Here is a 21,859-nt window from a genome sequence, read left to right on the forward strand (position 1 = left end):
CAGAGTCTCGTAATTCTCCTCGCCTTGATTCTTGACGCGGGAGGGCCCCGGCTATCTCGGACACACAATGCAGGATTCTTCTGCATGTTTTCCTGGACTTACACTTTCTAATCTCAAGGGTTCATAAAAGCAACAGTTATTTGTCAAAAAAGGTCAAGGGAACTTCCCTCCTTGCAATCCCCTTCTGTTTCGCTGTCTTTCTCCTCTTGTTAAACTGCCATCTTCGAACTGCTGTTTCCTCGCGTGCTTTACCTCACTCAGAGTGTGCTCTTGTGCTGCGCCTTTTATCCATGTGGGGAAGTGTTATGAAAGTCAGGTGTGAGTGATGGTCAGTAATTGTCTGACCATTATATTGAGACACGTCAGGTATACGGCTCGTGTGTTAGTCTGTTTTCCCTTAGAGCAGGCTGTCTGTGAGAACGTGTTTGTGTTGTAAAGGGGTGGGGGTTGGAGTTCCTAAATATCCTACTTGGTAGGATGGGGTAAAGGTGTTATAAGGAAGGGGATACCACGTCTCACCATCCAGTGTTACACTCCACAAAGACCCCTCACCCAGGTGATCCTCCCGCACTGGTTCACCCTCAGGAACTAGATCCAAAAGCGATGGCCATGTCCTGACCACCTGGATGACAGATCTCCAAGGACTAGTGGGTGGGACACCTTCTGGTTTCTCACACATGCCAAGTCGACTCCGATTGAACTAGTAGATACCTTTATCTATTTAGGTTTTCCAATCTCGGCCAAACCTCACAAAGTTTGGCTTAAAACACGGCTGAGCAAAATGCTTAACCAATTGCGCTGAATTGATGCTTATATGGTAAGTTTTTCCTAATTCTTGCACGGAGATACTACTGTTAGTTCTGCAAATTACCTCGGGGGTGTGGATCACTATGCCCCCCCCCCCCCTGCTCTTGTATCTCAGGGCAATTGGGGAGGAATCTGCTCTTTAACTATTGGGCTCTCACCATGTAGGAGATGAAATCGTACAAGTTCTTGGAGCACACAAGGGGATTTCACTCTCCGCTGCTGGGAGGCCGCGTCCTGCCTTCTTCTGCCGAATGCTGTTATGCGCCACAGTTTCGGCTCTGGCTTGCGGCTTTTCGTGTTCTTTGCCACTTCGCCCACTACCGTACACCCATTTCGGGACTTTCCCCAGGCTGGGAGTGCTCAATCTCTTCGCTTTAATGCTAGAAGGAGCAGGAGCTGAACACTAAGCAGCCATTTTCTCCCGCGCCCGCTGGTGGTCTCCTTCGCCCCCTGGTGGTCTCGCTGTATCCCTTTTAATGCATTGAAATTGTATGGCTGTGTAATATGTGATCATTTTTTGCATGTGCTTTTGTTAAAGGTTATTTATAACCATACAACAATAATAAGAACATACTACTAGAAACCAGTGGCAAACAAACCTATCATGTCAAACCCGGGGGAAAAAATTGTGGCTCACGGTATCTCAGAAAAGGCCCTATTCCCTAGAATAGTAGAGAACATTGAGCTAGAAGATACTGAGAGAGGAACCAAAGGTTTCAGGGAGGCAGACAAAGAACCAGAAATGTTCCCTGAGTTGAAAAAGATCCCCCCTGGGGAAGATCACACCAAAATCATTCCCGAATTCGCCTTCATTCAGCGTAATAACCCAGTATTAGCAGAGGCCCTCCTCAAGGTCATTCCTGAGGAACAGGGAAGAGCCAAAGAGGGTCAATTGTTCTTCCTTATGCATGGGTTATTCTATAGGGGTGATGTTGGACCAGATGGGACTCCTTGCTCTCAAGTTGTACTACCACGCAGCCATAGGAGGATGGTTCAAGAAATTGCCCATACTCACCTTACAGCTGGACATTTTGGAACTGCTAAAACACAGGCCCAAATATTGAATTTCTTCTACTGGCCTAGGGTGTATGCAGAGGTCAAAAATGTTATACTGACTTGTCCAGTCTGTCAGAAAACCGGTACTTGTACTCCCCCATCTGTTCCTTTATAGCCACTTCCCATTATTGATGCTCCTTTTTCAAGAATGGGAATGAACATTGTTGGCACTTTGGAACCTTCACAAAAAGGTCTGGGAGGGGGGCGCTGCTGAGCAGCCAGCAAGATGGCTGCTTAGTGTTTAAGCTCCATGTTTAGCCCGATACGTTCTGCGTGGTAGCTGCACCATCTACTCTCCCATGTCAAAATCCCCTGAACTGGCGCACTGGACTGCGGAGAACAAACTGTGCGAGTGTTGAGGGGAACCGGAGGGCTGGCGCTAGGCTGTGCCGTGCTACCAAGTTGCAGGGGAGGACCCAGTGCACCCAGAGCGCCACGATCCGGAGGGAGGCTGTCACCGGTGTCTTGCAAGCCGGCAGGAGGCACAGCTTGAACCACCATATGTCGCAGTGCTTTGAACGGAGGCCGAAGGCGCACACAGGGATACTGCACCTCTGCGCTTGACCGTGAGTGCCCGGCCCAGCGGCTAGAGTACCGCCACCCTGGGATCTCTGACTTGTGGTGTCTGGCCGTACAGGACATTAGATCATCCTGTACACTGCATCTGGGGCTGCGACGGTGTGCTCTGTAAGTTGTTGTTCTACCTATGCATCTGTACCTATCCTGAAAGCCAAGTGTTACCTACTGTACTCTGTTAATTTTGCCAAATAAACAAAAAGTAAAATAAAATGTGAAAAAAGGTTTGGGAGGCCCTCTACTGAGACCGAACACGGCCAATAACCTATTCTATGGGAAGGTGCCCACTTGATAGGGTCTTGAACCATGTTTTAGCTCACTGTACCTTTTTTTACAGAGGAGAAATATCAATTTGCATATCAGTCTTTATCCCACCAAGTTTTAGACCCTCCTGAGTGGAAGAGATTCCATAGAACAGGGTATTTGGCCCATGTTCGTTCTCAGTAGAGGGGCTCCCACACTCCTTTGGTCCTTTGGAACCTTCCAAACTAGGGAACCGGTATATCTTTTTTTTCACTTAAAATTTGTATTGGCATTTCAATATAGAAGAACAGAGACAAGCAAGAACAGCAAGAACACCCAAAAAACAACCCTCCCTCCACCCCCCAACCCTGAGAAGACCAGAGCAAAAGCGCCACCCCGTCTGAGAGATACCCCCCTACCCCTTGTTGAACTAAAGGCTGGGCTGGCCACCCAACAAGAAGCACCTCTAAAAGTCCATCTCATCGGTGTCATCTGTAACGATCCCCAAAAGTCTCATGCCTTGGGGGCACCAACGCTGCCTTGGCCTGTCCTTCAAATAAGACAGCAGAGAAGCCCAGTCCTTTCTGAATCTTAAATTCTCCCCATTGATAGAATACGTAAGCCACTCCATTGCCAGCAAGCTCCACATCTTTGCCACCCATTCATGATGGAAAGCTCCTTTGCTTTCCATCAGCGATTTAGAACCATTGCCCCGCCATCATCATTATAACATAAAGCTTACGGCCCGCTTTAGATTTAATAGAGGCCAGTGCAACCCCCAGGCCCATTATCCCCAGACCCTTGGTACTCCTCTGGCCCAAACCCAGAACTTGATTTATCGCAAGACCAATCCCCGCCCAGTAGCTCTCAATTTGTGGACACTCCCACCATCCACGTGCCCACTGCTCCGCCTTTCCTCCAACAAAAGGGGGAGGCTCCGGGGAACATTTTATGAAGTCTGGCGGGAGTTAAATGCCACTGGGTAAGCAACTTGAGCCACATCTCCCTTAATTGGAGAGATTTTGTTAACCTGGGAATCTACCTCCACAGCCAAGCCCATTCATTCTCCACAATTGAGGACCCAGTAGCCAGCTCCCAATTTTTCATGTATGAGCAGAGTGGGGGATCCTCTCCTGCCTCCATATGCCTATATGGCGCCGAAATCAAGTGCTTGTCCCCGGTTTCCCTACCAAGATATGATTCAAAGGGGGTCAACTGTCGGGTCGCCGCATGCTTAATGGTGGGAAGACTAAGCCAATGCCGGAGTTGACAATAGTGGAACCTCTCAATTTCCCCCACACCAAACTCTAACTTACACTGCTCAAATTGCTTTAGCTGTCCCCCTCCAAACATATCCCGTAACATACTGCATCCCCGCTGAGACCAGGCTTGGAAAACCATAAAAACGAGGACCGGAGCGAACTGCGGATTGGAGAACAGTGGTGTGTAGGGGGACGGATGCGTCGTTAAAAGGGCCTGCTGCACCGCCTCATCCCAATTGCGGGCCACCAAAGCCAGGATCTCGCTGCAGTACAACCGATGAGGCCTATCCTGCTTCGGCTTCCACAAGACCCCTTCAAGATCCTCCCCCAGAACCGCCCTATCCATAGACTTCCAAACCTTCCGCCGATCGTCTTTTTGCCAGTCCCGAAGGACCCTCAGCTGGACCGCCCTAAAATACACTCTAAAGTCCGGTAGACCCAACCCTCCCCGCTCCGTGGGGGTTCTCAACACCTTGGCTGCTACTCTAGGTGACCTATTAGCCCATACAAATCTACTGGCTGCCTTATTTAAGGACCTGAAAAAGGCCGGGGGAACGTGCGCCAGAAGGGCTGTAAAAAAAAGTACAAGAGCTTGGGAAGGAGAACCATTTTTAGGGTGTTGATACGCCCTAGCCAGGAAACCGCCGACATACCCCAATCTACCATCTTACCTTTTAGTTCCTCCATGAGGGGGGGATAGTTCGCCCGGTACAATTGATCCACCATCAGGGTCAGTTTTATTCCCAGATAAGTAATTGAATGGTTCACCCACCTATAAGGAGAGCAGGCCTGGAAGGAACGAGACACTGGGGAAGGGACTGTGAGATTGAGCATCTCCGTTTTGGATTTATTTTTAGGCCCGCCACACTACCAAACTGTGTGAGCTCGAACTCCACAGCCGGGATGGCCGCACTTGGGCAAGTCAAGGACAGAATCAGATCATCAGTAAATGCTGCGATCTTGTGCTCTTCGCCAGCGAAAGGAATTCCTGTTATGAGGGGATTGGAGTGCACCACTTCGAGAAACGGTTCCAAATGGAGGGCATACAATATTGGGGAAAGAGGGCACCCCTGTTTGGTGCCTCGTTCCACATGTACCGGATCAGAGAGGTGCCCATTAATCGCCAATCTAAGGGTCGGATTCCTATAGTTGGCTCTGATCCTACCCATAAAGTTGGGCCCAAAACCCATCTTAAGCATGGTAGCAAAGAGAAATCCCCTCTCCACCCGATCAAACGCCTTTTCTGCGTCAATTGCCATCAGAAGAGCAGGGACCTCCTTCTTGTGGGCTTTTTCTATTAAGTGGGCCAACCTCCTAACATTATCGGTGGTCTGCCTTCCTCTTACAAACCCCGATTGTTCCAGGTGAATCAGGGCAGGGACAAGGTGATCTAATCTGTTAGCTAGGATCTTAGAGTGTATTTTCAAGTCCACATTAATTAACGCTATGGGGCGATAGGAGGTGCACTTGGATGGATCCCTACCTTTTTTGTGGATAAGGACTATTTTTGCCTCCTCCATAGTCCTTGTGATAGTGCTATCCTGACCCATCTGGTTGAAAAGCGTAGTTAGAATAGGAGCTAGAAATTCCTTATGGCGTTTGTAAAACTCTGCGACGTTTCCCGTCCAGACCTGGTGATTTAAGATTAGGGAGCACTCTAATTGCATCCCTGACCTCATCTACTGTGATAGGTGCTTCCAATGCATCCCTCTCTTCTCGTGAAATGCAGGGAAGAGTAAACTTGTCTAAATAACGAGATTGGAGCAACTGCGCCGGGGTATCGGACGTGTACAGGGCAGAGTAAAAACGGGCAAATTCCCCTAAAATGACCTTGTTGTTAGTGCTATTGGAGCCATCCCCCTTCTTAATTCGAAGTATCGTCTTCTCCTTCTGCTCCTTTCTTAGCATTCTCGTGAGCAGACAATCAGCTTTATTGGCTTTAATATAGAATTTCTGCCTGAGATGCAATACCCTCTGCTCCACCGCTCGTGACTGAATTAATTCCAGCTGGGCCCGCACCGCCCTATACTCCCTTTTAGTGGCCTGAGTCTGATGTGTCCCCATCTTCACAGTTATTCCCTTAAGAGCTTCTTCTAGACGCCTCCTCTATTCTCAGTTCCCTTTCCCTTCTCGCCTTGATCGCTATTATGGCCCCTCTAATGGTCGCTTTGAATGCATCCCACCTAACCTGAAGGGAAGTGTCCCACACGGGATTCTCAGCAAAAAAAACACCCCATTTCCTCCTCTAACTCACGCACCAATACTTCATCCTTAAAGAGGGCAATAGGGTACCGCCATTTCCACAGACCCGAAGGTCTACCTATGGCTTTCAGGGATAGAGTCAGGGGGGCATGGTCAGACAAAGTAGTGATACCCATCGAAATATCCCAGGCCCTCCCCAGCAAATTGGTTGACAGCCACACATAGTCTATTCTGGAATGGGACCGGTGGGCATGAGAATAGAAAGTATACCCCCTGCCTCCCCCTGTGGTTCTCACCACGCATCCACCAACACCAACTCACTGAATTTCTTCTTCAGGTTGTACGAAGGGCCCCCCAAAGGACCCGCCCCTCCTGCCGATCTGTCGTTCACTGGGTCCCAAGCAATGTTAAAGTCGCCCGTAAGGATGATGGGAGACTTGGTGAACTTCTCAAGCTTCTCTAGGGAGGTTCAGAGGAAACTATCTTGCGCCGCATTCGGGCATATATCGTTGCTACTGTGAGTGGCTGCTCCTCCACCACCAAAGACACCGCCAAAAACCTCCCTTGGTCATCAACCATTTCACCCGCAATACATAGCTCCAGCCCGTCTCTAAGGGCCAGCAGGACCCACGCTCTCTTTTCAGATTGAGTAGATTGTAGCAATCTGGAGTAGCCCCAAAACCTAATCCTACCCCGATCCGCCGTGCAGATATGGGTCTCTTGAAGCGTGATGATATCTGGTCGTTCACGCCTAATATAGCGCTCTACTTTCTTGCACTTGAATGGGGAATTAAGGCCGTTCACATTGAGGGAGAAAATCTTCAGTACCCGTTGACTCGACATGTTATCTTGACAGAAAAGAGCCAAATCTCCCACTCAACTTGGTGCACTTGCCAATGAGCCCCGCTGAATCTCCCCTTCTGGTGGTGCTGCAAAACAGTTATATCTACTGAAGCACTGGTCTTCCCCCCACCCCAATTCCCCCCTCCCCTCTAACAATGTGGGATGACTGGCCTCAGGCCCCCTCGAATATGAACCTCGAGAGCGACCCCATGCATTGCCCCCCAACTGTTCCAACGCGGCATCTCCCAATCCCATTCCAAGACGTGAGTCCCCAAACCCTCCCCCCTCAGCCGTTACAAACAATGCTGCTGAACAAGGCCATAACAAGACATACTTTCTGCTTCTATGCCCTCCGCAGGCTTCTGATTAAGGCTCCAACAGGCAAAGCCCCTACAGGATCCCGCACCTGTAAGTACCCAATCAAGTCTGCAGCTGATGCTCGTCCCCTGTCGGTGGGCCCCCCAGTCGTGATCTGTTCCATTCTTCTTTAATTTCTTGGATCGGGCCGTAGACCATTCCCACACTCTGCGGGTGGGAGCCTGGGATGAGGGCGGGGTCGAAGATGTCGGTGCATCCTCTTGCACCCCCAACAGGGCCAGACACTGCTCACAGGTGGTGATCTTCTGCGACTTCCCTTCCCAGTCAAATGCCAAGCCAAAGGGATGCAGCCACCTATATGGAATGCCCTGGGCTCTTAAATGGGACAGCACCAGACCCATTTGTCGCCGTTTGAGTAAAGTCGATTGCGCCAGGTCCTGATATGGCGCTATCTCCATCCCATTATATGTTAGACAACCGTCTTTTCGCGCTGCAGCAAGAATTCGCTCCTTCACAGTGGAGCTATGCAGGGCCACCAGGACATCCCTGGGTCTCGCGCCTGGATCCGCCCGCTTGGGACCCACTCTATGTATCCTATCGAAGGCAAACTCCTCGACTCCAGACTCGTCTAGGAGGTCCACGAATATGCCCTTCACAGTTTGGCGAAGGTCTAGCTCCTGAGAGACCTCAGGGAGGGATTTAATGCGAATATTCGAGCGCCTGGACCTGTTTTCCAATTCCTCCACCTGGAGCTCCAGATTATGCATAGCCGTAGCCAATGTCTCCAGGAGGGAGTCTGTCTTCCTTGCATCTTCAGCTAGGTCCAGAAGCACCCTCTCGTTGGTATCCACCCTTTCTTCTATCTTGCTAATGTCCCTTTTGATCTCCTGGAGGCCCTCTGCCAGGGCCTCCCTAAGTACGCCCATTTGCTTTTGGCCAGCCGCGGTAATCTTCTCGAGCAGGTCCGCCAACATGAGCTCCAGCGCGGACTGAGTAACCGGTTGTTGGTGTAGTGAAGAGGGCAGATCCGTCGCTGCCTCCCCTGGGGGGCCGCCATTTGCCGGTGTCGCCTGTGGATCTTCAATATCCTTAGACCATATTTTAGTCAAGGCATTCTCCTGCACTTTCCTCAAAGACCTCTAAAGGGACTGCGAGTCCTTAAGCTTATTTTTCGACATGATGCCCGGCGAGCAGGCGCCGAGAATGACACGCTGAATTCCCAGATCTCCTTCACTGCGGACGCCAATACTGATTAATGCGCACTGATGCCCTTCTTTGGTAGCCGAGTGGGCTCAGCGCTGTAGATATGGGGTATAGTGCCGTTGAGCCACTTCCAAAGCAGGACCAAATGAGGAGCAGGACCCGCGGGGGATGGCGGGCAACTGACCCAGGAGCCTACCAGCACCTCTCGCCTCCCCCCGCAGCGTAGGGCTAAAATTAATCCTCTCAAAAACCCCCAGGGAAGCGGAGTACCATTATGCAATTGAGGACCCAGATGAGGCACAGCAGGTCTGGTGCATGCGTAGGCAACGAGGATGCTTCTCCTCTTGTATAATATAACCAGACCCACTAGACACGCTGCCTACTTGCTGAGAGCTGTCCCAAACTTCTACACGAAAACCTCAATACAACCGGCACAGATGACCAACTCATGGGGCGTGCAGTAACTTGTTCCTCCTGCTGGCTTTGTGGGGGTACTCCGCTCCTTCCTTCGTCCTGCCTGCACCGAGCGGGAAGCACCCCCGCCTTGCGGTCCTCCACTGGAGTATGCCAACCGTGAGGGCCGCCCCACACAGTCCTAGGTACCTCCCCTGCTTTGGGTGGTCCCAAAGATCCACAAACCGGTGGGGGCGTTCGGTCCCCAACGCAGCACTGGGCTCCTGTGCGCACGGGTCCTGAGCGGGTCAGCGCCAGCCCCCACTCCTCCACTCCTCCCCGATGGTACGGGGCTCCAGCCTCCGGGTCCGTCTCCCTGCCCTGGCGTGCTGACAGCAAACCAGGGGCGCCGCGATGGGAGGCGGGCACTCCGCTCCACACACTCACCACAACTCAAGCCGGCGTACGGCTGGGCATCCCACGCCTCCCCTGCCACCCGGTGACAAGCCCGCAACCGCCGGGCGCCCGGCAACAGCGCCGACAGCAGACCGCTTCCACCAGCACTCCTGGGGCCGGCAGCCCCCCCGACTCCGCTACGCTTCCCCTTCCCCGCTGAAGGCCTACAACTGCTTCCGGGCCCTATCACCTAAAAGAAAACCGCCGCCTGGGGAGGGCAAATCGTTGGACACAAGGTACAGGGGCCTCTGGACAGGAGCTCGGTGGCTGCGGTGTTCACATCATTGCGGCCATCTTGGATTCCGGGAACCGGTATATCTTAGTGATAGATTATGCCACCTGCTACCCAGAGGCCTTTCCTATGAAGTCTGACACAAGACAACAAATCCTCAAACACCTCCTTCCCTTCTTGTCCCGTGTAGGTTTTCCTAAAGAAATCCTGACCGATGAGGAAACAACTTTCATGAGCCGGTTTATGGCCGAGATAAAAGAGGTTCTGTAGTTCAAGACCCTAAGAACTTCGATCTATCACCCACAAACTGATTGGCTAGTAGAATGATTTAATAGAACCTTGAAAATCATTATTAAAAAGTTAGTTGAAGCAGATGGGAAAAACTGTGACACTATGGTAAAGTGGGCTCTGTTTCCTATTCGAAAGTTTCCGCAAGCCTCTCTAGGTATCTCCCCATTCAAGCTTTCATATGGACTAGACCCCAGATATGTCCTCAGTAAGCTTAGAGAGACATGGGAACAACAGGAAGAGGCCATGTTACCTTTATCCCAGACCACCAACATCTAAAAAAACATATGACTGTAGTCAGATCTATAGTACACTCCTATTTTAGTAAATCCCAAGAACATCAAAAAGCTAACTATGATAGGAACACAGTCGCTCGTTCCTTTTTTATTGATTAGAAAGTATTGGTATTCCTTCCCACCTCGGAGCATAAAATGCTTTCCTGTTGGCATGGTCCCTGTGAAATTCTGGAATCAACAGCACCCTGTAATTATCGGGTGTCACAACTAGAAAGACAGGATAAAAAATACAGATTTATCACATCAATATGTTCAAGTAGTGGAGGGAGGACCCATTTGAAACAACTTCCGTAGTGATGGCCAGTCTCTTGGCCGATGATGTAGATGTCATCAATCTAGTCTCTACCGATCTATCATCCAATAAGAAACAGCACATACAAACCATGTCAGAACAGTTCTCAGATGTCTTTGACAGCGAAAAAATGAGAGTATAAGGTTTTTTTCTCCAGCATGGGGTCTGGCATGGACTCACATGCTCATGAATATTCCCTGTCGTCAGGCTGGGAATCCTCTCTAAAGAAAAAATCAGTTTCAGTTTCGTTTCTGAACTGTCTTTCTACTAATAACAAATCACTGGTCTCTGGGTCATACTGCCCCCAGCCAATGCCTGCCCTCTACCTAAGCCCCTCCTCTGGCAGCCATCTTCAGATGTGGTAGCACGTAAAGTGACAGTAGGACCAAGAGAAAGGAAGGGTTCGCATGTGAATCCATGCCAGACCCATGCTGGAGAACGACAGTTACAGGTAAGTAACTTGTTCCTTCTCCAGCATGGGGTCTGGTATGGATTCACATGCTCATGAATACAAGAATACATAGCAATACACACATGCACAACCATGGGAGGTGGCAAGGCTCAACATTAAGCATTTCAACAACTCAACATTAAGCATCTCTTACCTCCTCACCAGGCTCACCTTCAAGCGAACAGGTTACGCAGCACTGCTTGGCTGACTCTGGACTTCTATGGAATCCCAGTCGACGCAGTAGAATTTCGTGAAGGTGTGCGTCAACGACCACGTAGCTGCTCTGCAGATGTCCAGCAGATGCACACCAGACAGGAACGCCGTAGTAGCAGTGGTCGCTCTGGTCGAATGGGCTCTCGGACGGTCGGGCAAGGGTCGGTTTGCCAACAGGTGACAGTGCATGATGCAGCCGGAAAGTTCACAAATAGCTGTGATGTCTTCCAAAAACGCTTCAGCCGGTCCACGTAGAACTTCAGCGTTCTAGTCACATCCAGCAAGTACAAAGTCCTCTAAGCCGGTGACGAAGGTGACAGGAAGGAAACAGGAAACAACAAGGGCTCGTTGAGATGGATGTCCGATGGCACCTTGGGCATGAAGTAGGAGTGCGTCCTCAGCACTACCCTCGTCTGCTGGAATGCCAGGTACGGCGGTTTACAGGAGAGGGCCTGGATCTCTTCCACAGAGGTGATGGCCACAAGAAACGCCATCTTCCACGATCGGAATTTCAGTGGCGCCTTATGCAAAGGCTCGAATGGTGGGCCCATGAGCCTGGTCAGCACCACATTGAGCTCCCACGCCGGGGCCGGTGCCTTCACCGGTGGGAACAAGCAGAACAGTCCTTTCATGAACTCCTTCACCAGGCGCTGGGACCACAGCGATGACCCCCCAGAGTTCAGGTGTAGCGGGAGATAGCCGCCAGATTAATTTTGATGGAGGCATGCACCAGCCCCGCCTTGGCCAGCGACAGCAAGTACGGCAGCACTTGAGGGGCCGTAATCCGTAGGGGGTTGAACTTCTGTGCACAGCACCAGACAGAGAACCTCTTCCATTTATGTCCATAGCACTTAAGAGTCAAGAAAGCCCTGGCCTTGGCAAGTACCTCCTTGCAGTCCGCCGGGATGTCGTAGCCTCCAAACTCTAGTGCTGTAGGAGCCAGGCCTGCAGGTTCAGAGATCCTGGGTCGTGAAGCAGGATCACGCCTCCTTCCCTGGCGAGAAGATCTGCATCCGTCGGTATCTTGACTGGAGGGGACGCTGACATGTCCAGAAGGTCCAGGAACCATATCTGCCTCGGCCATGCCAGTGCACGAGGATTATCCTGCACCGGGACCGTCTGAGTTGACTGTTGAGTCGCAGGAGCAACGGCAACGGTGGGAACTCATAGAGGAACACGCCGTCCCAGGGGAAGGAGAATGCATCCCCCATGCTCCCTGGCTGGGGAAACCTGTTGGCGAACCTCCAGCACTTGGTGTTCATCGCCGTCGCTAACAGATCGATCTGGGGATTGCTCCATCATCGGAATAGGAAATCTACTTGATCCTGCCAAAGCTCCCATTCGTGGCAAGAGTGCAGCTCCCTGCTGAGTGAGTCGGCGACAGTGTTCTTCACTCCTGCCAGATGAAAGGGTACCAGGAACATCCCCTGAGCGATGGCCCAGTGCCACAGATCCTGTGCTTCCTTGGACAGAGCTGGGGATCTGGTGCCTCCCTGCTTCTGGATGTAGAACATCGTAATGCTGTTGTCGGTGAAGACCCTTACCACTTGCCCTTGAGGGACGGAAGGAAGGACCTGAGGGCCCAAACACGGCCCAGAGCTCCAGGACCTTGATGCGCAATGGCCTCTCCTCCGGGAGCCAAAGGCCACTTGGTGGAGATCTCCGGTGTGCGTGCCACATCCCTCCAGGGAGGCCTCCGTTGTCACTGTCTCCTGATGCGCTGGGGTCTGGAAGTCCATGCCCGCGGCAAGATGTGCGCGGGTGCCCCACCACCCAATCGCTTGACAGAAAGTTCAGTTGAGGGAGATCTTGTCTTCGAAGCTTCCTGCCACTTGTTTCCACTGTGCATCGAGGAACTCCTGCAGCAGCCGCATCCGCAACCTGCACAGTGTCACGAGGTAGATGTATGATGACATCATGCCGAGCAGGGACTTGTTGGACCTCACCCAGGTTACTTCCATGGTCAACAGCCGTTGTACCTTGCCCATGATGGCCTTTATCCTCTCTTCCGACGGTGAAGACAGTCGTGCCACCGTGTTGAGCCTGGCTCCCAGGAACAGGGCGTCCTGCGATGGCACCAAGCAAAGTTTATCGAGAACCCCATTTCCGTGAGCAAGCGGACGGTCCTCACTGTGTGGTCGACGGCGAGTCCCCTTGACTTCGCTCGGATGAGCCAATCGTCCAGATAGGGGTAGACTTGGATCCCCTGCAGGTGCAGCCGCGCCGCCACCGGTGCCAGGCACTTGGTGAAGACCCTTGGTGCCGACTTCAAACCGAAGGCCAGTGCCTTGAACTGATAGTGCCGCCCCTGGACCACAAAGTGTAAAAACTTTCGATGTTCTTTGTGTATGGGGATGTAGAATGCATCCTCCAGGTCCAGGGACAACAGGAAGTCCCCTTCTTCCAGCTGTCCCAGCACGTGCTGAGGGGTGACTATCCCGAATTTTTGGGATTGTATGTATTTGTTGAGGCGGCGGAGGTCCAGGATAGGCCGCCAGCCTCTGGTCTTCTTTCGGACGAGGAAGTACAGCGAGTACACTCCGGAGCCCCGCATTGCTCATACCTCCAGAAGTAGTTGTGGGATGTGGTCTTCTTTCCTGGCCACCGGTGGAAAGTTTGGGCACTTCCTTTGGAACTCCAGAGTGTGCTTGTGGGCCAGGGCATCCAGCACCAACGGTCAGTGGAGATGGATTCCCACACGCTGACAAATTTCACCAGCTGGCCTCCCACCGGGGTGCTCGGGTGGGGGAAAGACGTAACGGCCAGTTCAGTCCTGCTTCGCCGAGGCCTTGCCACCTTGGGCCCCTTAGCGACGATGTCCACTGGCCTTGTTGCAGCCTCTCTAGGTTTCCTGCGACGAAGAGTGGGCCGCCTGACGATACGACGAAGAGGTGGCGCCGAATCCTTTGGAGGCACCTTGAGACTTGCCTCCGAAGGTCTGAAAGGACCGCCGTCGCTGATGTAGCGTGCCCAAGGCACGGGCAGTCTCGGTGTCTGCCTTGATTGCCTGCAGTGACTCGTCCACTGCCTTGCCGAACAGGTTGTTCCTGTCGAAGGGCATGTCCAGTACCCTGGTCTGTACGTCCTGACGGAAGTCGGTGGCCCAGAGCCAACCACGCTGGTGAAGACAAACGCTGTTGCCCATCTGGCGAAAACCGGTGTTGACGATGTCCGTGGCTACCATGATGGTGTGGTCTGACGCCACCTCACCCTCTTCCAGGATTTCAAGGGCTTGTCGCCTGGAAGGAAGTCCAGGAGGGGGGCGATTTTGAACCACAGCTCCCTATCGTAGCGGGTCACGATAGCGAGAGCATTGGCCGCCTTAATGGCCCTCGCTGCCTACGAGATGACCCGACGTCCCATGGATTCTAGCTTCTTCCCCTCGCCAGAGAAGTGGAAGTCGATGCCGTTGCCCCTGCCGATTCTTCTTGACCGCCGCAGAGACCACGGAGTCCGGGGACGGCTGCGCCCTGAGGCATAAGGGCACCGAGTGTGGGACCTAGTACTTCTTCTCGTACCGGTCTCTCTTCGCAGGGGCCGTGGACGGGTTTTTCAGATGCGACAGCCCTTCGTCCCAGATGTTGTCCAACTGCAGGACTCAGAGGACGGTCTTCCTCTTGGCCTCTCGTCGTCGATAAAGCAACCCCTCCTTCTTCTGTTCTTCGGGGCATAGCTGGAAAAGCTCTGATGCCCTGCCGATCATGGCATGAAAGGAGCCAATTTCGTCGGAAGGGGAAACCCGGGGAGGGGGCGATAGGAGATCTGTTCTGTCGTCCGTCCTGTAGTCGCCGTCTGTCTCATCCCTCGGCAGAGGGGATGGAGGTGAAGGATGGAAGGGTGAGGGCTGCAGTGCTCCCTGACGGTCCAGGCGCCGCTGGATCATCCGCTGGAGGCAAGGGCAATCTTGTACTTATCTCTGTGCACAAGGTGTGCAGTGCCAGCAAAAAGTCATCTGACCTGTCCGTTGGCGGTGGCATCGGTTGCAACGGAAGCATCGGCAGAGGTGTGGTGTTCGGTTCCTCGTCGATCTGCCGTTCTTCATAAGCTCCACACTCGCTCTCCACGTCTGTCTCTTGTCGAGGACTGCCTTTAGGCCAGACAGTTCGCCCTCGAAGGAGGTAGCTGAGTCCGTTAGTTCTATCACGCCCCCCCTCCTTTTCAGCCCGGGGTTTCACAGGGGTCTTTTCGATAGGCTGGAAAGTCGATTCCCTCTGGGATGGCAGGGAAACTCTAGACCTGGAGGTTGTCTCCATTGGGGTCGTCTCGACTCCCTCAATCGAGTCCTCAGCTGGGTGAATCTGGTCCTTCACGACTTTAGGTGCGTCTGAGGCCTTCACCTTGGGAGAAGGGTCACTGCCTCGCTCCCCCTTGGCTTTCTCCATCGGGGCCGACCAGGGCTTCTCCCGAAGCTTACCCGGGTTGTCCTTCCTCTTCGAGCCAGAGCATTGGCTCGTGGATGGTGGCATTGGCGATGTTGCGCCCGGCCTGGCAGCCGAGGAGCCCAAACCAACGGCACTCCCGGTACCCGCGGACTCGCAGTGCTTTGCCTTTTGTTGGGCCCCCTTTGCCGGAGCACCCTCAAAGTTCTTAGAAGACCCCTGAGACTTCTTCTCACCTTCTGCTGGGCTCTTCGCCTCCAGCCAGTTAGCGAGTCGTGTACAGCGATCCTTCATGGTCCAGACGGACATGTTCTTGCAGAACGCACAGTCCTCCTCCACGTGCGACTTGTCGGAGTGCAGTCAGTAGAGGCACCGGGAGTTCTCATCCTCCTTGAAGACGTTCTGTAGTCCACATCCTGGGCAGATCCTAAACAGCTTTGATCCAACTGGCGTGGAGTCTCCCTTGTCCTGGTTCATGTCCACGCGGGGTAGGCCACAAAGATCTTCCGGAATCCTCCAAGAAGTGAAATTCAATTAAATTACGCCCTTGAGGGGCGTAGAGATTTCCGAAACTGGTCGCCGTTGATTGGAAGATGAATCGGTGGAGCTTGAGGCTCGATTTGACCGAAAAAATATGAGTAAACTCTTTGAAAAAACGCAATACGCGGTAAAGAGAACTAAGCACGAGGACTCCCAACACTTGAACGTGCGGTAAAAATCAGAAAATGGCAGCCAGAGGAGGGTGCTGCCAGAGGAGGGGCTTAGGTAGAGGGCAGTCATTGGCTGGGGGCAGTATGACCCAGAGACCAGTGATTGGTTATTAGTAGAAAGACAGTTCAGAAACGAAACTGAAACAGATTTTTTCTTTACCGAGTATTCCCAGCCTGACGACGGGGAATATTCATGAGCATGTGAATCCATGCCAGACCCATGATGGAGAACAACAGTTACAGGTAAGTAACTTGTCACTTTCATTACATCCATATTCCTTCTGATAAAGTTGTCAGTCTAAAACCCTATCGCATTCCGGAGGCCTGTAGCGAAATAGTCCGACAGGAAGTAGAGAAAATGCTGGCTTTTGATATAATAGAACTATCGCGAAGTCCCTGGTGCTCACCAATAGTCTTAGTAGCAAAACCGGATTGGTTGTGGGGATTTTGTATTGACTTCAGAAAGTTAAATGCATTATCCCAGTTCGACAATTATCCTATGCCTAGGATAGACAAACATATTGATTGACTGGGGTTTGCAAGATTTCTATCCACGATTGATCTAACTAAGGGCTATTGGCAAGAACCATTTAATCCATCAAACTGGGAAAAACAGCCTTCTCCACTCCTGTGGGGCTATTTCAGTTTAAGGTTCCACCATTTGGCCGCCACAGGTCACCCACAACCTTTCAGAGACTAAGGAATCGGGTCCTACGTCTGTTCTCTGAGTTCTGCGGGCCCTACATGGATGACACATTTATCCATAGTAAAACTTGTGAGGAAAACTTCAGACATCTCTGAAGTTACCAGAGCTCTGAGGAAGGCTGGTCTTACTGCCAACCCAATCAAATGTCATTTGGCTCAATCCGCTGTTAAGTATTTGTTTTCTTTTGTCAGAAATGGGCTACTAAAACCCCAAACCGAGAAGGTTTGAGCAGTACACGAGACACCACTACCTAAAACTAAAAGAGACCTAAGAGCCTTTTCTCTGCTTGGTTGGGTATTACAGATGATTCATACCGAACTACTCTTCCATCACTGCCTGTGTTACCGACAAGTTAAGAAATGCAGAACCCAAAAACTTTAATGGGATAAAACCGACAAGGCCTGTTTGAACACCTTAAAATCTATTCTTTGCATTGACCCTGTATTGAAAGTACCCAATTTTACAATAGAATTTATTCTTCAAACAGACGCCTCAAAGGTTGGCCTAGGAGCCGTTTTGTCCCACGAATATGAGGGAATAAATCACCCATTATTATACATCAGTAGAAAACTCTTCCCTAGGGAAGAAAATTACACGACAATCGAACTAGAGGCTCTAGCCATAAAGTGGGCAGTGGGATATTTTAAGTACTATCTTACTGGTAGGAAATACCGGCTAATAAATGACCACTCACCACTTACTTGGATGAGTCTCCTTAAAGACACAACCCGCAGAATTATACGCTGGTTTCTTGATCTCCAACCATATTGCTTTTGTGTGCAACATCCAAAAGGTAAAGAGCAGGACAATTTGGACTTTTTGTCCCGTATTCTGCATGGAGATGAGGAAACCAGCAGCACAATCGGGGAAAGGTATGTGACAAATCTAAGGATGTTGTCCTTTCTCCCCTGGGGGGAGACCTTTCTCAAGGGCAAGGATGTGCGCCCACAGTACAATAGTTCCCCTGGGGGTGGTGCACCGAGGGTGGATCACATGAGGAAGGAATCCCTCTATGGGGCTCAGGACGACCATTATAAGAGTATGCGGTATCGCCCGGCTCTAATACTAAACCCTTCTCCAAGTCTACATTCTCCTTCCCCCTCTCTAGACAGAGCCAATGTGTTCTGTTGCCAAGTCATCCAACTTAACATGCACAACAAACTAAAAGATAATAAACTGCAAAGTATCATGCATTTACTCTTAAAACTGGTACTGTGATGAAGAAGAGGACCGGGAGCCCAAGGATCACGCTGCAGAAGCAGAGTGAGCGGTCCAGCTTCTCAGCGCAAGTGATTGGCCCGAAGCAGGACAGCAATCCCACACAGGAGTTTGAAAGCGGCTCATCTGGGAAGTGGGAAGGAGAGAGCAGTCCTCTGAGGAGGAACAGCGGGAGCCGTGCACAGAAGCAGCAGACACAAGCCAGACAGGTAGCAGGAACCGGATGAAAGCGAATAGGAAGGTTGTCCCGCACGATAGGACTACTCGGGTTGCTACCAAGTGAATATTCTGAGCACCCCAGGCCCCAGCGAAGCACTTGCGAGTGAGAACGCTGAGCTGGGAAGTGCTGGAAAACTGCAGAGCTGCTGCAGACCCCGCTGGACCCCCGAACGCTGCTGGAGCCTGCAGGGATGCAGCTAACCAGGAACCGCTGATACCTGCGAGAAGGAAGGAAACGGGTACACAGGTTGCACGGGAGGTGCTGGAGGTCCGGGGAAACAACAGGGTGCCTGCAGAAGCTAGAAAGAGAGTCCCTGGGACCCTGCTATCAATGAGGAAGAGTTGTATACTTGGCAGGAGAGTGAAACAAGCGGATACAATGAAACAGTATGAGTTGCGGACCACACCCAAATAAGAGGTTGAGATTAAAAGGGTCTGGGACCCTGAAAGAAAGTGAAGCAAAGCAGAAAGAATGGTATGCTTGGCAGGAGAGTGAACCGGGTGGACACCACGCAACAGTGCAAATCTGGGACCCGCACCCACATGAGAAACCAAAGTTTGAACTGACGAAGATTGGGAGGGTCTGGGACCCTGATTGAAAGCAAGGCAAATAAGGAGTTGTATACTTGGCAAGAGAGTGAACGAAGCGGATACAACACAACATTGTGAATCTGCGACCCGCACCCACATGAGAAACCAAAGTTTGAACTGACGAAGATTAAGAGGGTCTGGGACCCTGTGAGAGAAAGAGAGACAGTCTGTGAAGGAACGCTGGCTTGACCTGAGAGTGAACACCGCTGTGTAAGATATTGCGAGTCTGGGACTTGCACCCACATTAGAGCTTGAGAATATAAGACATAAGAATCTTGGAACTGACAGAAGGAATGCTAAACTTGGTAGCGAACTGTGCCAGTTTGGTAGGATAACGAAATGAAGAAGATAAGACGAAATCCCTTGTAAGTCACCAAGTACCACTTTACTGAAAAGGGATGAAAAGGGCTAAGAAGCCATCAAGGATTCAGCATAAAATGAGGAGAAGTCTAAGGGAAAGGAGCACAACTTTAGCATTTGAACCTGCCATTTTGGAACATTGTTTTTGCATCACTTTTTATTACAAGAGAGACTGGGTACTTTTCGCTTGGTTGAAAACACAAAGAACACTTTTTACTTTGAGAAGAGATCACCCTTGCACAGTTGCCTCAGATTATTAGTGTTAGGGATAGAAGTAGGTTTTGGGACACGCCACTGACAGACTTTTTAGTTTTGGTCTTCCTGACAATTTCACTTGGTTCCTTTGAGGCAGGGAAACCCTGAAGCCTAGAGTCCTGAACCTATGAACTCTCAGTCCCATCTTGCTCCCCTCCTCTATGATCTAACCCTCACTTGTGCCCATTGACCTGGTACTACACCTAGTCTCTGGTCCTTGAGCTAACTGTCATCTAAACTCCCTGAAGTTCTGCCACATGCTTGTTTTTCCTCTTTCCTCCCTGACTGTACATAGACTTATTTTGTGTCTCTCTGTCTGGGACTTTACTTGCGTCTCCAAGGGATTTCCAACTGTTTCCCACTCCTTATGTTTCTTCTCCATTCCAACTGCCCCTCCGTCCTTCGGGCAACTTTTCTACCTTCCATTCTTGTGACAGCCTTATACTTTACCCTTCTTTACTTATTCCTGCATCGCCCAACTCCCAATGCACTTCGAATTCCTTCTGCCCCACCACCTCCATCTGCTTCACCAACTCCTCTTGCACCCCCTTCTTCTGCACACGTACTCTGCCGAACCTCCCCTCACTGCTCCACGCTCCCACACCAGACTGTTCCCGGTGAAGGCTTTTGTAGGGTTATTCCATCCCCTTGGCTGACCTTAGGGAAAGTACTTGCAGCTGACTGTAGTAATATTTATTGCCTAGGGATTTGTTTGAGCGTCCTGTGCTCAGTTTCCTGGACTCTTTTATCCTGTGTAATTAGCTTTGAAAAGGCTGCTCCACCATCTTGGATTTCCCTGGCTCACTCCTGCATGATTGGATGTGGGCATCGCATTCCACAAGTGAAGATGCCTGGACCCACCTTGCATACCATAGTGAGTGGGGGGTGGGCGGGGGGGCAGTCCCGGAGTCAAGGGGTCAAGCAGGGGCCCTCATAACGCTATATACTGCATATGACATGGGCTTGCCGCTGGTTCAGGCCTCATGGAATTTGCAATGCTTCTGGCCTCACAATCAGCTCTTAATGTGTAGATCAGTAGACTCACCATGTTCTAAAATAGTGCCTTCTTTTATCTCAATGTTTGTCCAGGCCTTGTAATTTGAATATCTTATGTTTTCATGTTTACTTGATAAAGGTTTCTGAGTTATTCAGAGCAAAGGGAATAACTGAGCTTTGCTTCTTTGCAAATGTAAGATGCATGAAGGAGTGCAAATTAACATTTTCAGAATCAGTTTTCACATATTAAATAGTCTTAGAATTTAGGTGTACATCACTAAAAACTTTCATTGTTTTTTTCTGCAGATCTGCTGAACAAGAACGTGTAGGTAATATCACCGTAATAGGCTGGCAGATGGATGAAAAGACAGACCAAAGGGCTCCTCTGACAAGGTCTCCAGATACCATTAATGGCAGAGTGAGTATGGGCACAAATGTCATCCTAGGGAAAGCAATGGACTGATGACAGCAGCAGAAACAGTGTTGCAACCCACTGAATCATTTGCAAAAGTGGAGTCTAATCTGGTACTGAATCCAGTCTGTTCTATGCAATGTTTGGAGACAGTTTCACTTTGCGATGTGAATCTTAAATTCACATTAAAATTGGGCAGAGTTGAGGTGTGGCCAGTATGGTGCGTTAGAATCACAGTTCCTTGTGGTCTCTCCTGCTGACCATCCCTGTTATTCATCTGTGTGCCTGAATGAAACGAGTTTAGAGCCCACTGGTGTGGAGCGGGATCAGGGCAGAGGTCAGCGAGGCGCTGTTGGAAGATTGTGCCGTTTCTCTGCATCGATGCATGCAGAGGCGTGATGGTTTCCAGACAACCTGAGACCCCGCCCTGCAGAATAAAATGAGGTTGTAAAGAGTCCAGCCTACTGCAGTAACCACAGCGGGCTGCAATGGCAATTCATAACTAGCGACAGCGCAGGCAGTGAAGAAGACTGCACTTGCGTAACATGTAGGCAACTTGGAAGAAGTGAAATGCCAGCCTGCTCTCTCAAGCAAGACTTATTGCTCTGGTAGGATGAGAAGTTTGGAGTGACTCACCAGCTAGCCAAACTACCTAAGGAGGGGAGAGCAGCACTGGAGCCCAGCTGAAAGTAGGATGAAATGAAAAGCATTGTTTGTGTGATTCCTTGAGGTCTAGAAGAATGTGAATGAAGCCGTGTTTGAGCTGCTGCGTTGCTTGAAAAGGGATAAGGAGGCAACCTAGCAATTCAGCTCTACCTGCCCGGAAAGAAAACAAAGAAGTTGGCTAAAGGAGCTAGATATATTGAATTGCTATTTATGGGT

At 50.9% G+C, this 21,859-nt stretch overlaps 1 protein-coding gene across 16 annotated transcripts in view; it reads left to right on the top strand.

Moving 5' to 3' along the window:
• Positions 1–21,859, top strand: part of INPP4A (inositol polyphosphate-4-phosphatase type I A) — a 2,396,889-nt gene that overhangs the window by 1,174,654 nt on the left and 1,200,376 nt on the right. For all 16 annotated transcript variants that reach the window (XM_069636670.1, XM_069636669.1, XM_069636663.1 and 13 more), the window contains one exon: positions 20,872–20,983. In XM_069636670.1, the coding sequence (XP_069492771.1) occupies positions 20,872–20,983 (112 nt within the window). The remainder of the gene's footprint in view (positions 1–20,871; positions 20,984–21,859) is intronic.

This window comes from Ambystoma mexicanum, chromosome 7p (assembly GCF_040938575.1).
Source record: "Ambystoma mexicanum isolate Mex_15411 chromosome 7p, UKY_AmexF1_1, whole genome shotgun sequence".
Taxonomy (NCBI): domain Eukaryota; kingdom Metazoa; phylum Chordata; class Amphibia; order Caudata; family Ambystomatidae; genus Ambystoma; species Ambystoma mexicanum.